The sequence below is a fragment of the Lucilia cuprina genome, chromosome 2, assembly GCF_022045245.1.
Source record: "Lucilia cuprina isolate Lc7/37 chromosome 2, ASM2204524v1, whole genome shotgun sequence".
Taxonomy (NCBI): Eukaryota; Metazoa; Arthropoda; class Insecta; order Diptera; family Calliphoridae; genus Lucilia; species Lucilia cuprina.
This window is the reverse complement of record NC_060950.1, coordinates 39625686-39639463: the sequence shown is the minus strand read 5'-3', so window position 1 is coordinate 39639463 and position 13778 is coordinate 39625686. Positions and strand designations below refer to the sequence as shown.

Sequence of the window (13778 nt, the reverse complement as noted above, 5' to 3'; positions counted from 1 at the left end):
GTACTAAACCCGAACGGACTGCATTGTCAAAAAGGCCCCATCACAATGATGAGGATAACTTTCTGACAAATGCGAGGACTGGTAGCCGCCCCATCGGGGAGAAACAGAGGCTACCAGTCGTGGGATGGGTAGTTCTTAGTATGTGCTCGTCATGAGCCCTTCTGGCATGGGTGACCCTACCAGCACGGCCTACATGAGTCAACACACATAAGCCCTCGCATCGCGTCAAGATGACTACCCTTCGCGAGGGAAATATTTATATAATATTTATATAATATATATGTAGTCTTCCTTTACATCCCTTAAATTTTTTTAGTACTATTATCAATACAAAAAAATACATATGTGTTCGATTAGTTTAATTTCACCTCACAAAAATAAAATGCCAACATTTTATATTAAAAAAAATATTTAAATTTGTGCAAACTGAACATTATTTAGTAATAAAAATGTGTTAAAAGTGCGTGAAAAAAATAAAAACGTAAGTATTCTGTAATAACATTATGTTTGAAACGTTAATATATCGCAAATTTTAAGTTAAAATTTTGAGTACCTTAGTTTGTTTACATCTCTCACAGGTGTGTTGAATTCACACGGAACATATACATGTGAGAGAGTAATTTCATATAGGTGATAGTCGGACTACTTGTTATACTTTGATTTAAAACAAATTCCACACTAAATAAGTAAATTTTGTTGTAAGAAAATAACAATCTGTTATTAAAAGTGACAATACTAAAATCGTGTTAATACCAGTCTGCAAACTGTGTAATGTATGTAACTCAAAGCCATAGAACACACTTAAATTAATCTGACAGAATCTCTGTAATCTAATGTCTCCAAAAAAATATGTTCGAACTTCGAACTAAACACAAGTTACATGGTATAAATAAACATAAAACTAAACTGTTCAAACCACTCGCAACGTATGAACAACAAAATAATTTAAGAGAAAATGAATCTACGTCCAAACCACATGCAACCTGCTGTAAATGTAAACACAACCAAAACATTATCAGTGAGTGATCAAGTTTTGTTCCAGCATACATAAAATAAATAAAAGTTAACAACCTTCTGGCCCCCCTCGAAATTCCTTGATCTCCCACTATTAACAGGTATGTAAGGTGTAAAAGTGAAAAAGTGCAATAACAATATAAAAAGTGACCAATATGGGCTCTTAAGTAGCCCAGCGTGCTGCGATCCTGAAATCAGGCCCTCCAGTGCGTAAAAAAATTTTTTTATGTCACAAAATAAATAATAATAGAGTCCTCTGGAAAAATGTGCAACTTTCCTTCGAAACACCCTTTCCTTAATTGTGAAGATTACAGATGGCTAAAGAGTTCTCCGGTAAACATCCTTGCAAGTTGCAGTTAACTTAAGAACCTGCACTACTGAGTGGGGTTGGAGCTAACTCTTTTCGCCTAGTAATAGGGTAAATGTTGGGAAGGTTCACAGGGTGAGATTCACCGTGCCTTAGTACGGCAGTATATGTTGAAGCAAGTACTGTTCGAAAAAGGATAACGCGATACTCCATCCACGGCTATAATTAAATAAAATAAATCATAATAAAATAAAGATTAAGCACTCGAAAAAAACAAAAAAAAATATAATAATAAGAAATTCCTTAAAAGGAAAAAATAATTGAATTGCAATAAAATAAATATAAAAAAATAAAAAAGCAAAAGATTAAAAATGAAAAATGTAAAGCCATAAGTTAAGAAATTTAAACAAAAGAAATAAAAAAAAATTATAAAAAATATGAAGCTTAAATTGAATTAATATATTAAAAATAAAATTTCGTAGAATATTATAAAAGCAAAATGAGAATTAAAAATTGAATGTGAATAAAATTAAATCTTTAAATTACTGGGAAAGGAATTAAGAGGTTAAACAAAAAAATTGCTAAGGATTGAAAATCCTTAAAAAAAAAATAAAATCCAAACCTCGAGCCAAACCATAAAAAGAAAAAAATTAAATATACTTAAAAAATAATAAGATAATTGTTCGTTTCGTTCTAGAAAAAATAAAAGAGAAAATCACATGTACGCCAACATCGGCTTAATCAGCAGGCCAGTCCAGAACCTGTTCCCACTTCACAGACGAACCCTATACCTAGCATTTCACTGCCACTCTGCGACACGGAAGTCTTTCATGGGGACTACAAGTCTTGGCCCACCTTCCGTGACATGTTCACGGCATTATACCGCCACAATCAGAGACTATCTCCGGTGGAGAAGACTTCTTCAAGTGGATACCGGTAATTGGGATGTAATTTTCGTGTATATTTGTTCGACGTGTCTTCCCGATATCACACTTACCCTTTGGGAACAGTCCATGCCGTCTAGTACCGATTTGCCGACATGGACGCAAATGGATACGTTTTTGACCTCCAGATTCCAAACCTTAGAGTCCGTCGCCGACATTAGAACCACATTTTCCAACCCTAACACTTCTAATAACGTGAAACCTTCTCAACCAAAACGACACAACCACTCAGATCAAAAGAAAGTAAATGCATATCGTACTGGTATCGCAAATAATAAAATCGTTAAATGCTCACTTTGTTCCGATAACCATCCTATTAGACTTTGTCCTTCGTTCCTTAGAATGTCTATAGAAGAACGTTTCTCGGTAATACAAAACCAAAAACGTTGCACGAACTGTCTGGGAACTTCACACGAGTCCAAGAGTTGCCGAAGCCAATACGTTTGTCACCTGTGCAAACAGAGACACCACTCTTTACTCCATCAAACGGAACCCCCCGAATGTAGTTCAAACTATTCAACCTCAATCGAATCCTCTGACTGTAGCTTCACCTCTAGCCCCCGAATCGAACATATCTATTGTTCCAAACCCCGCACAATCCAGTAATAACCCCACTACTTCTGCCGAGGCTGCAAACCAAACGCGACAATCGTATTCGACTCAAATACAGTCCACACTCATTCTACAGTTTTACTTGGTACTGCACTCGTTGATATTCACGCAAACGGCCTAAAGTGTACGGTCCGAGCCCTAATCGATTCTGCGTCTGAAGCTACTTTTGTTTCAAAACGGCTTCAAAGTAAACTTTCTCTAAAGACTCGCTCGTCCAAAGCTGAAATTCATGGTTTAAACGATGCTTTGACTGCTACTTCGACACAGTCCTGTTTCATTCGTATAGGTTCACCTATTGACAGTTCGTTCGAAACTTTTGCCGATGCATTTGTTGTTAAGAAATTAACTGGCCAACTCCCCTATTACCCCTTGTCTTCATTTAAGGATAGTGATTTCGCAGACTTACATATGGCCGATACCTATCTTCATAAGGACTCCGAAATTGAGTTACTGATTGGTGGTGATGTGTATCCAAAGATTTTACGAAATGGATTACGATGGGACAACAACAAATCTCTAGTAGCACAACAAACGGTATTCGGATGGATTGTAACAGGACGAATAGCGTCTAAAGCTTACAGCCCTTCAGTCTTATCCTTTTACAATGAGGTTGCATTAACTAAACAGCTTCAAAGGTTTTGGGAACTTGAAGAAGTCCCAAAAAAGCCTCGAGTTAGTGACGAAGATCTCTACTGCGAGAATCTTTTTCAATCTACGACTTATCGCAGTGAAAACGGACGTTTTGTGTTTCACTACCTTTCCGACGTGAATACCCAGATGATCTAAACATTGGATCTTCCCGTCATATTGCCCTAAATCAATTCGTTCGAAACGAAGCAAGACTAATGAAAATCCCTCAGATAAAATCCGAATACGATAGAGTTATCACCGAATACTTATCCCTGAAACATATGGCTCCTGTCACCCCGTCTAGTACCAATCGCACCTATTATCTGCCCCACCATGCGGTCCTCAAGCCTGACAGCACTACTACTAAGTTACGTGTTGTATTCAATGCCTCGAATCCGTCAGCAAATGGAAACAGTTTGAATGATCTTCTCTATCCCGGTCCCATACTACAGGCTGATTTGACCATACTCATTTTACGGTGGAGACTTTTCAGATACGTTTTCAATGCAGATATAGAGAAAATGTATCGCCAGATTCTTGTAAACCCCTCTCAGACCTCCTTTCAGCGTATCATATTCCGTAGCACTCCTCAACATGAGCCTCAAGATTTTGAACTCAATACGGTTACTTTTGGTGTAAACTGCGCACCATATCTAGCGATACGCACATTACTTGAATTAGCTAACATCAGCGAACAATCTAATCCCTCAGTTTCTAATATTCTTCGGAATTACATGTACGTCGATGATGTCCTCGGCGGAGCTCACACATTGTCTTCTGCTCTTAAGGTCAGGGACGAACTCATCGATGTCCTCACTTCAGCTGGTTTCTCTCTTCGAAAATGGACTTCAAACAACGATTTTTTGCTCCAAGGTCTGTCCCCAAGCCATCTTCTAGGCGCAGAGTTCCTGAAACTATCAGACTCTTGCACCACTAAAACTTTAGGCTTACGGTGGAATGCCGGTTGTGACCATTTCTACTTCCAACTTAAAAAATCTCCCGATAGAAGCTCTACTACGAAAAGATCTGTCTTATCTGAAATCGCCAAACTCTTTGACCCCGCCGGCTGGCCAGCCCCTAAAATAATCGTAGCCAAAATGATTATGCAGCAAATTTGGAAAGACGAGACAAACTGGGATGAAGACCTTAAGCCATCCACACTTCTCCAGTGGCATGCTTTCTTAGATGACTATTCCGAAATAGAACGCGTCAAGATTCCACGTTATGTCGATTTCGATCCATCATTTTCCATCGAGTTACATGGCTTTTGTGACGCTTCGGAAAAAGCATATGCTGCCACATTGTATATACGCGTCGAAAATTTAGGCTGTGTTTCGTCACACCTCTTAGTCGCTAAAACGAAAGTTGCTCCCGTTAAATTTGTCTCCCTACCCCGAAAAGAGCTATGTGGAGCCGAACTTATGGCCACCATGATTGAAAATGTCCAATCTCAAATGAATCTTCAGAACTGCAAAGTCTTTCTATGGACCGATTCAACCATTGTCTTGGCATGGTTACAGAAACCTCCTAATCGTTGGAAAACATTCGTTGAAAATAGAGTTTCGTCCATTATTGAAAAAGTTGGAAGTCAATCTTGGTTTCATGTTGACTCCAAAAGTAATCCCGCTGATTTGGCATCTCGTGGACTCACTGTCGCACAGCTTATTTCGAATAACTTATGGTGGCATGGTCCGTCATGGCTTAGACTATCTCCGGATCACTGGCCTAGAAATTCGGCAAATTACTCGACAGACGAAGAGGTGAAACCTATTCATGTTCACCTATCGCATATAACCAATACTGATATCTTGAAAGATTTCTCAAATTTTCCCAGAGCTTTGCGCATTATCTGCCAAGTGTTCCGTTTTTATTATCGTTGCTGCAGAAGATTGCATCATCAACTCGTAACAACTGACGAGCTAACCCGTGCGGAGTTGGATCACGCAAAAACTCTATTAGTAATTGCCTCCCAGAAGTTTTATTTTAAGAAAGAATACGATCTCCTATCTCAAGGTCTAGACATTCCAAAGAAAAGTCATATCTTAACTCTAAGTCCCTTTCTAGATTCTGCAGGTGTTATGAGACTAAACGGTCGCTTATCAAACTCTCCATCGCTAACTTACGATGAAAGATTACCGGTTTTACTCCCCTATCATGCATCTTATACTAGGCTTTTCTTAACATACCTACATAAATATTCACTCCATGGTCAGAATGCTCTCATGTACCGATTAATGCGACTCTGCTATTATGTTCCCAAACTTAAAGTTCTGATTAAGACTATCCTCTCCCAATGTCGACCATGCGTTATTCAAAAACGACAGAAAAGCCAACAAATAATGGCGGCCTTACGACAACACCTCCTCTTTGTGCATACCAAATTTCATTAAAATCGGATTAACCGTTTAGAAGTTACCGAATTATTTCCCTCTTTTTTTTTCCTATACCACTGTGCGCTAGTACTCAGCTATATCAAGAAGAATAAAGCAGAAAAAGAAAATAAGAACAACTTATTTATAAGTAGTGTAATTGTTGTTACAGTTAATTGTGTGCCCTACACTTTACAGGCTGATAATATTCGTACAACGCTGAGTTATTTTTTTATAATTTATATAAGAATTAATTTTATATATTTCGGTGTTAATTTTGAAGTTCTTTATTAAATACGCCCTACTATTTTTCGAATAGGAATTTTTAATTCAAGGTTCGTTTTGAGACATATTAAAATTTTAGATTTTATTGGAATTCTTCAATTAATATTTGATTATATAGTGTCGGCTGCCAGTCACTTTAGAAATATTTTGTTAGAGGTACCCTACATACAGTGCTTAATATCTTCCGTACATAGTTCGTTTTGTACTCTTCTTATCTCATATAGTAATTTTCATTACATTTTTCAAATCTAGGTTGTGATACTTAATTTGTTCAGTGCTGTTTACATCAATAAAATAAGAATGCCAGACGTACAAAAGTTATTGTACTTAAGAAGAAAGGCAAAAGGTGAAGCAAGTTCTATTGTAAATATATAAATTGACTAATGAAAGTTTTTCGTTATCATGGGGTGCTTTACGAGCACGCTACGAAAACAAAATGGTTCTTGTAGATATACAATTGAAGGCTCTATTCAATATTCCACCTGCCAAAACTGAATCCGCTGAAGCGATTAATAAAATACAAACAACAATAACTGATTGTCTGGCAATGTTGTCTTCTCATGGCGTACAGGTAGAAAATTGGGATCCAATTCTCGTTTACCTTTGTTCGACAAAACTACCAAGTGAGACTCACGCTCTTTGGGAACAATCTCTAACGACGAATTCGATATTGCCATCATGGTCTCAAATGGAGCAATTTCTAAGAAAAAGGCACAGAGTAGTAGAAAGAGTAGTAGGAATACTTAATGAAGGAAATCAAATGAATTATAACTCTAATAATTCCAATTGGCAGAAAAATAACAAAGCCCTTCGGGTGTCTCATTTTAAGTTATGCGACAAAAATCATTATTTAAGATTTTGTCAAAAATTTTCAAACTTCTCCAAGCAGCAACGAAACAATTTTGTCGCACAAAATCAAATGTGCATATACTGTTCATCCCAAGTTCATAATGTTTCTGAGTGTACAAGTGTAAACAGATGTGACCATACTTCACAGTATGTTACATTTGAATAAAAATGATAATCAAAATTCTCAAAGATTACTAAGAAAAATTCGTCGGTCGCTTTCCAGGCGGATCCGATAGATATAGAAAATAAAGCCGCTGAAAAAAAGTACTGAGCTCTCAGTAAATCCAAGTTGTTACAAATCAACTACACAAGCAATTAACAATCAGACCCATTTAACCGTTAATCAGGATGATATCTTAATTCCCACAGCGCACAGTGGTATAGGAAAAAAAAAGAGGGAAATAATTCGGTAACTTCTAAACGGTTAATCCGATTTTGCACAAAGAGGAGGTGTTGTCAAGTTAGGTTTTACATAGATATTCGCATTTGAAAATTAAAATTTTAAAATTTTTACCTTCCTTACTTTAGTTTTTTGATAATATCGGGTCCAAATATGCCATTTTTGGGATTTTTTAAAACTTTTTTGGGAATTTCGGAATTTCTAATAAAAAAAATTCGAAATTTTTATTTAATTTTGGATTTTGAGTAAAAAAATCTACCTTTCTGTAAAATTTCATTAAAAAATATTCATAAATAAAATTTTTATTGCAATTTGAAAAATTTGTATCTTCGCAAAAACTGAATAAAAAACATTTTTTAATTTTTTTTTTTTTAAAAAGTATTCCGCGAATTTTTTAATTTTCAAAAATTATATACAGTTTTGAAAAATAGACAAAATTCCCTTTCCATTGATACAAAACATGCCTACCTAATGTTTTTTAAGTGACAAATTAATTAGGAAAAACTCAACATCTTTTAGAGAATTTACCTAGCACTATTATTTTCATCCATTCAGATTAACTCTTAAATTTGTTACATATATTGATGAAAATAATAGTACTAAGTAAATTTTATAAAAGATGTTGAGTTTTCACTAATTAATTTGTCACTTAAATCGGAACTCAAATTGTTTAGTTCTAAAGTAATTATGAATTTAATTGTTTTAATCAGAAGTGTATTTATGCAAATATTACGCAATGTACCCTAAGGCAAGAAGTTCTCTCGTTACTCGTTATTTTAACCCTTTTATTTATGTGCTATAGAGTAAGAGAATAATGTAAATTAGAGTTAGTACGAAAAGTGAAAGCAAATGTAAAGGTTGGTATCCCGCATTAAATAAACCAAAAGTACATATTACTCTGATTAACCCCCGCATTTTTTATTTCTAATCTTTGTTAAATTTCTTCACCACTCCCCCGTCAACATTTTTTGGTCCAATCTAGCCGGATTGGCGACTCGAAGAAGAAATTAACAAATATTCTAATTTCAGAGTAATATAAACCCCGTGGATCATCACATTATCAAGCCGAAATTGTTTTAAACTAAAAGCAGGAGAGGTTTTTATCGAAAGCTGATCAAAAACATTTCATCAACTTTTCCAGTGATTTGCTTTTTTCTATAAATAAAGTAAGTTGTCCATACATTTTCACACATTAAATCTACATATTTGAAAAAATTCAAAGAAAGCAACAACAAGCAAAAAAAAAATAAGTGCAAAAACAAAATCTTAAAACTATACAGTTATCATATTCTGTGTGAATAAAAAAAAATATCCCCGATAATTTAAAACAAAGTATAACAAGTAGTCCGACTCTTTGACAGTAGTACCTAACTAATTTTCAATTTTCACCATACCCACAGTGTTCCATAAAAATGTTTTAAATTTTTACTTTATTATATGTTACTATTCAAAGTATTAAAAAAATAACTAAAATAATTTTTTAATAACATATTTATAGGGGATAGATTATACTAAATTGGGTTAATTAACTATTTGTTTAAAATGTGTGTTTAAGATGAAATATTTATTAAAAACACGAAAACAAAACTATTTTACTAACAAATACTTAAAAAATCAACTTTAAATTCTTAAAATTTTCAACTTTTTTATTCACCTCATTGTCAAAAATTAAAAAATATAAAAATAAAAATACGCAAAAAACTTTATTCTTTGCTATAAACGGCTATAAAGATTTCAAATAATTTTTACAGACAAACAAAGTTAAATCTTATTATTCCGTATCATTTTTAAATATAAAAAGCTTTTTCAAGGAGGTAGCTTTTAATATTCTTAAATACAATTTTTATCTCCAAGTTTGGTCATAATGCCTAGGAAGTGTGTCTACAATTGTAAAAATTATAACAAATTATTCAATTTCCCAAACAAGGACATTGATGTATTAAGGTATAGATTCCAATTGAAGTTAGGATTGCATTACCTCCAACAGTCTTAAGTCTAAAATAATAATTTAATATTAATTAAAAATAATAGTTTAACGAAATTGTAACCTCCTCCACTACACTGGGGTTGGTGTTATGCATTTCTGCTAAACCTACAACGAACACCTTATATTAATAGGGACCGTAAGGGACTGGTCTTTTATGACCTATCCCAAGACTGGGCTCTTTTTATGTGTTACCTTAATAGATCCGTAACTTGAAATTTTAAATAGTTTTACTTTAACACAGTTGTAGTTTAAATGAGCGTTATGTGAATTTATTTAAACCAATAATGCCCACAGTTACATATACGTAACGTAACTTAATTCGAATTTGGACTCGACAAATTCGTGAGTAGTGGCTAATGTTGCGTATATATAACGTCTTCTAAAATCCTAAGCAGGCAAGATAGACAAACTTTTTTAATTAAAATCTTTCATATACACAAGTAAACTTTTATATCAAAATTTCATATTTCTACCTTACGTAGATCGTCGTGAGCATTAATGGGTTAATGAATATTTAAATTGCAGAAATAGTATAAGAATCCAAAAATTAAAGGTTTTCTTGGTTGTTTATTTAATAAAATGTTAACTTCACACATATCTGTAATCAGAATCGGTAACCGCATAACGCTTTTATCATCTGTGACCTCATACATCATCAGGTTTTGCTTTTAAACTTCCTTTCAACAAATGCCTCAAACATATTAATTACATTTATAATCTTTAATAGAAGAGCAACTTTGCTCGAAATATTCAATGTCACAGAAAATAAAAATTTATACGCTTGTTCAAATCACTTTTCGGACCAAACCCAACCAAAATTTGGAATATATTGCTGGTCCTCCTGAAAAAAAATACGCAAGCAAACTAATAATTATATTTCTTCCGAAATAAATAATAATTGGAACTGTTCTAAATATTTGATATATATAAAACAGTTAGAAGAAAGAATTCAAAAATTAGAAGATTAAAATAACAAATTATTGCAACAAAATTTAAGAAATTATTTAGAAAATAATTTAAAAAACTCTACTTTTGATAATTTGCCAAAAAAAATAAAATTTGCGTAAAAAATGCTTTAGATAATGTAAACAAAGAATTAAATGGTAGAAGATATACAGATGAAATTAAGGCTACTGCATTGGGTGTATATTTTATTTCCCCTATGACATATAAGTATTTAAAAAGCGATTTCCTTTGGCCAAGTAAATCTACATTATTAGAATTTGTAAGTGAATGGCCGAAAGAACCTGGCCTTAAAGTTAAACAGTTAAATGTCTTGAAATTGAGAACTCAAAATTTTAGTGATAAACAAAAGTATGTTTCAATATCGTGTGATGAAATGTCATTAAAAATTCATCTCAGCTATGACAGGAAAACGGATAAAATAATTGGTTTAGAAGATTTAGGAAATGGAAATAGGCCATCTAAAGTAGCCACAAACGTATTAGTTTTTATGGTCCAAGGTATTGGGGGTGAATTTTGGAAACAGCCGTTATGCTACTACTTCGTACATAATGGCTGCAATGCAGATGACATAAAAACATTTCTTTTTGAGTTAGTAGAAGGACTACAGAACATTGGACTTAAACCGGTCCACTTTGTATGTGTCCAAGGAAAAAATTTTTCGTATTTATAGAAAATTCTTAACGTTTCTTTTGATAGGCCCTACTTTATAGTAAATTCTCAGAAAATTTTTACTTTTCACGATACTCCCCATTTAATTAAAAACGTTCGAAATTCTCTGTGTAATACAAAAAAAAACTGTAACTTTTGAAAATAACTTAGTATCTTGGAAAGACATTGAATATTTTTATGAAATAGATTCAAAATTATCAGTTAAATGTGCTCCCAAAATTACAAATATACACATAAAACCACATAAATTACAAAGCATGAAAGTGAAATATGCAACTCAAATTTTTAGTAACACATTATCTTCTGGTTTAAATGTTTTATATTCCTCAGGACTTGTTGATCCAACAAAATCGGTTACAATGCCAAATACTTCTCAATACCTTATATTTTTTAACGACTTATTTGATTTATTTAATAGTTCAACAGCAAACACACTATATGGCAAATCAGTATTTGTTGGATCAAATGATCAACTTAACCATCTAAAAAATGCGGAGGATTCAGTAAAAACAATAAAAATTTTTAGTGTAAATGGTAATAATATTGCAAATAAATTCTCCTTTAAGAATGGTTGGATTTTAAATATTAACAGTTTATACCAAATGTGGCCAATGCTCCAAAACAATGGATTTTCTTTTTTATCTACTAGACGCTTAACTCAGGACAATTTGGAACATTTTTTTGGACATATTCGACGTGGAGCTGGTAATGCTGATAGCATTACAAGTACAATGTTCTGTGGTCTCTTCCAAAAAAGTTGGGGTTTAGATTATATAAACTTTGTGTCAAATGGTAATTGCGAAATTTTCAATGAAGAGAATTTAAATGATCAGTTGACATCAAATGTTATATTAGAAGAATCCTTTTCAAACCCTAACAGTTTAAATATTCTAGATGAAATTCAAAATTTCACCCCTACCGAGGACTTTTTAGAAGATATTATTCTTCCAGAATATTCTGAGGAAATGACATTTTTAGAAGAAAATGCTTTGATATACATTTGTGGCTACTTATATCGTATATTATATAAATTGCACCAGTGTACAGAATCTTTACCAACAATTACAGAACCAACATATTTTGATAAATACAGTTTTACTTGTGAAAAACAATTTGGCACAAATACTTTAGTATAGGCTCCAGAAGAATTTCAAATTTATGTAAAAAACTTAAATGAAACATTTCTTAAAGTATTTGATAGTGTTTGTCATAAAAATAATTTATCTCAAATTTTACATGAAATACTTTCGAAATGTGATCCAAAATTTTATCATATTTCATATTTATCAAATTTATTTTTTATTATTTTTATTATAATATGTACATACAGGACAATTATGATAATAATACCTCGGGAGTTTATTCCCCTTAGCATGATAATTTATTATTCAGAGTAGGCCTGATAATTTTTTGCCTACTTCCATTTGTATCTATCTAATCCATATTAAGTTATAAATCAGTTTTCCTAAAGTAAAATGGGCCAAGTTTTTGAAAACGGAAATAAGGAAATGATTTTACCTAATTTAAAAAGCTAAATCATACACATAATTTCTTAATATCAAAGTACTTTTTAATTCTTTGTTCGTTTTCTTAAGAATTGTTAATTAGTTTTAAATATTTTTGTTTAAATCAATATGTTTATATGATGTTAATTAATAAATTGATTTCAACTATTGTAATTTAAAATTATTCAATAAAATATTTTCTAAAAATTAAATTTTGAAATGATCTGTCATACGACACATCACACATTTTTTTGCAAAGGATTGTAATTTCAGTAGTAAAAATAAGGATGTATGTACCAAACTTAGTTTTTGATATATTTCAATAATCAAGCATTCACTTTTTTTGTCATATCTTAGAAATTTATAAATCTATTTTGCTAATTTTCACAAAAAAGTTATTATAGGTGCATTAATCAAAGATTTGAGTCCATAGGACTCCATATGCTTTATTTAGAACTATATTTATAAATACCCACTACTCGATAAATACATGGTCAATATTTTATTTATATAATAGGTTAGGTTAGGTTTGCAGGCTGTCCCTTGCAGTTCGCATTAGGGGCACACTTGGGTCCATGTTATGATCCCTTTGTGGTACTTGAAAAGAGAAAGAAAACGGTCGGCGTATTATTACACTTCGACCCATCTACTCTGGTTTCCTATCCAAACCATTTTGTCGCACGAATAAAGGAGTCTATCCTTCGGATGTCAGCCTCAGATAGGTCCGTTAAATCGTGCATGACATTTACTCCTAGCAGATTCGATCTATGCTCTGCTAGGGCAGGACACTGACAGAGGAAGTGAACAGTACTCTCCTCTTCCTCTTCGTCTTGACAGCTCCTGCAGAAGTCATTACTAGGAAGGTCTAGTCTTCTAGCATGGGTTCCGAGTTTAATTTCACAGCATGTGAAGCCTAGTTTAACTGAGTAGTAAGAAACCCGACCTTATGCAAACATGATTATTAAGTTAAAAATGGTTACTAAAACCTGTTTTTATAAGGAAAAAGTGTGTATTAAACCATTGTTAACTTTAATAATCGTTTTTATATAAATGCCTAAGTTCGGGTTTTTCAGATAAAGATAATCTACATTCTTTGTTTAAACCTTGTTTAATATATGTTTTGTGTGTTTTCAGTAAACAGTAACGTTACTTATTATCTTAGTTTAACTGAGTGTTATGGGCCAGTTAAACTTAAGTTATAAGTGAGAAAACACAATTAACAAAAACAATAAAACAACGAT

The 13778-nt window shown here is 32.9% G+C and overlaps 2 protein-coding genes across 2 annotated transcripts in view; both read left to right on the top strand.

The window, feature by feature from the left end:
- The window catches only part of LOC124421441, a 17290-nt gene extending 4730 nt beyond the window's left edge, over positions 1 to 12560 (top strand). The window contains exon 2 of the mRNA XM_046956661.1: positions 12545 to 12560. The gene's annotated coding sequence lies outside the window, so the exon portion shown is untranslated. The remainder of the gene's footprint in view (positions 1 to 12544) is intronic.
- On the top strand, positions 3789 to 6427 carry LOC124420806. Its single transcript, XM_046954992.1, has 2 exons — positions 3789 to 5598; positions 6414 to 6427. Exons 1-2 carry the CDS (start codon positions 3789 to 3791, stop codon positions 6425 to 6427), a joined length of 1824 nt encoding a protein of 607 aa, XP_046810948.1.
- Positions 12561 to 13778: the final 1218 nt, after the last annotated feature.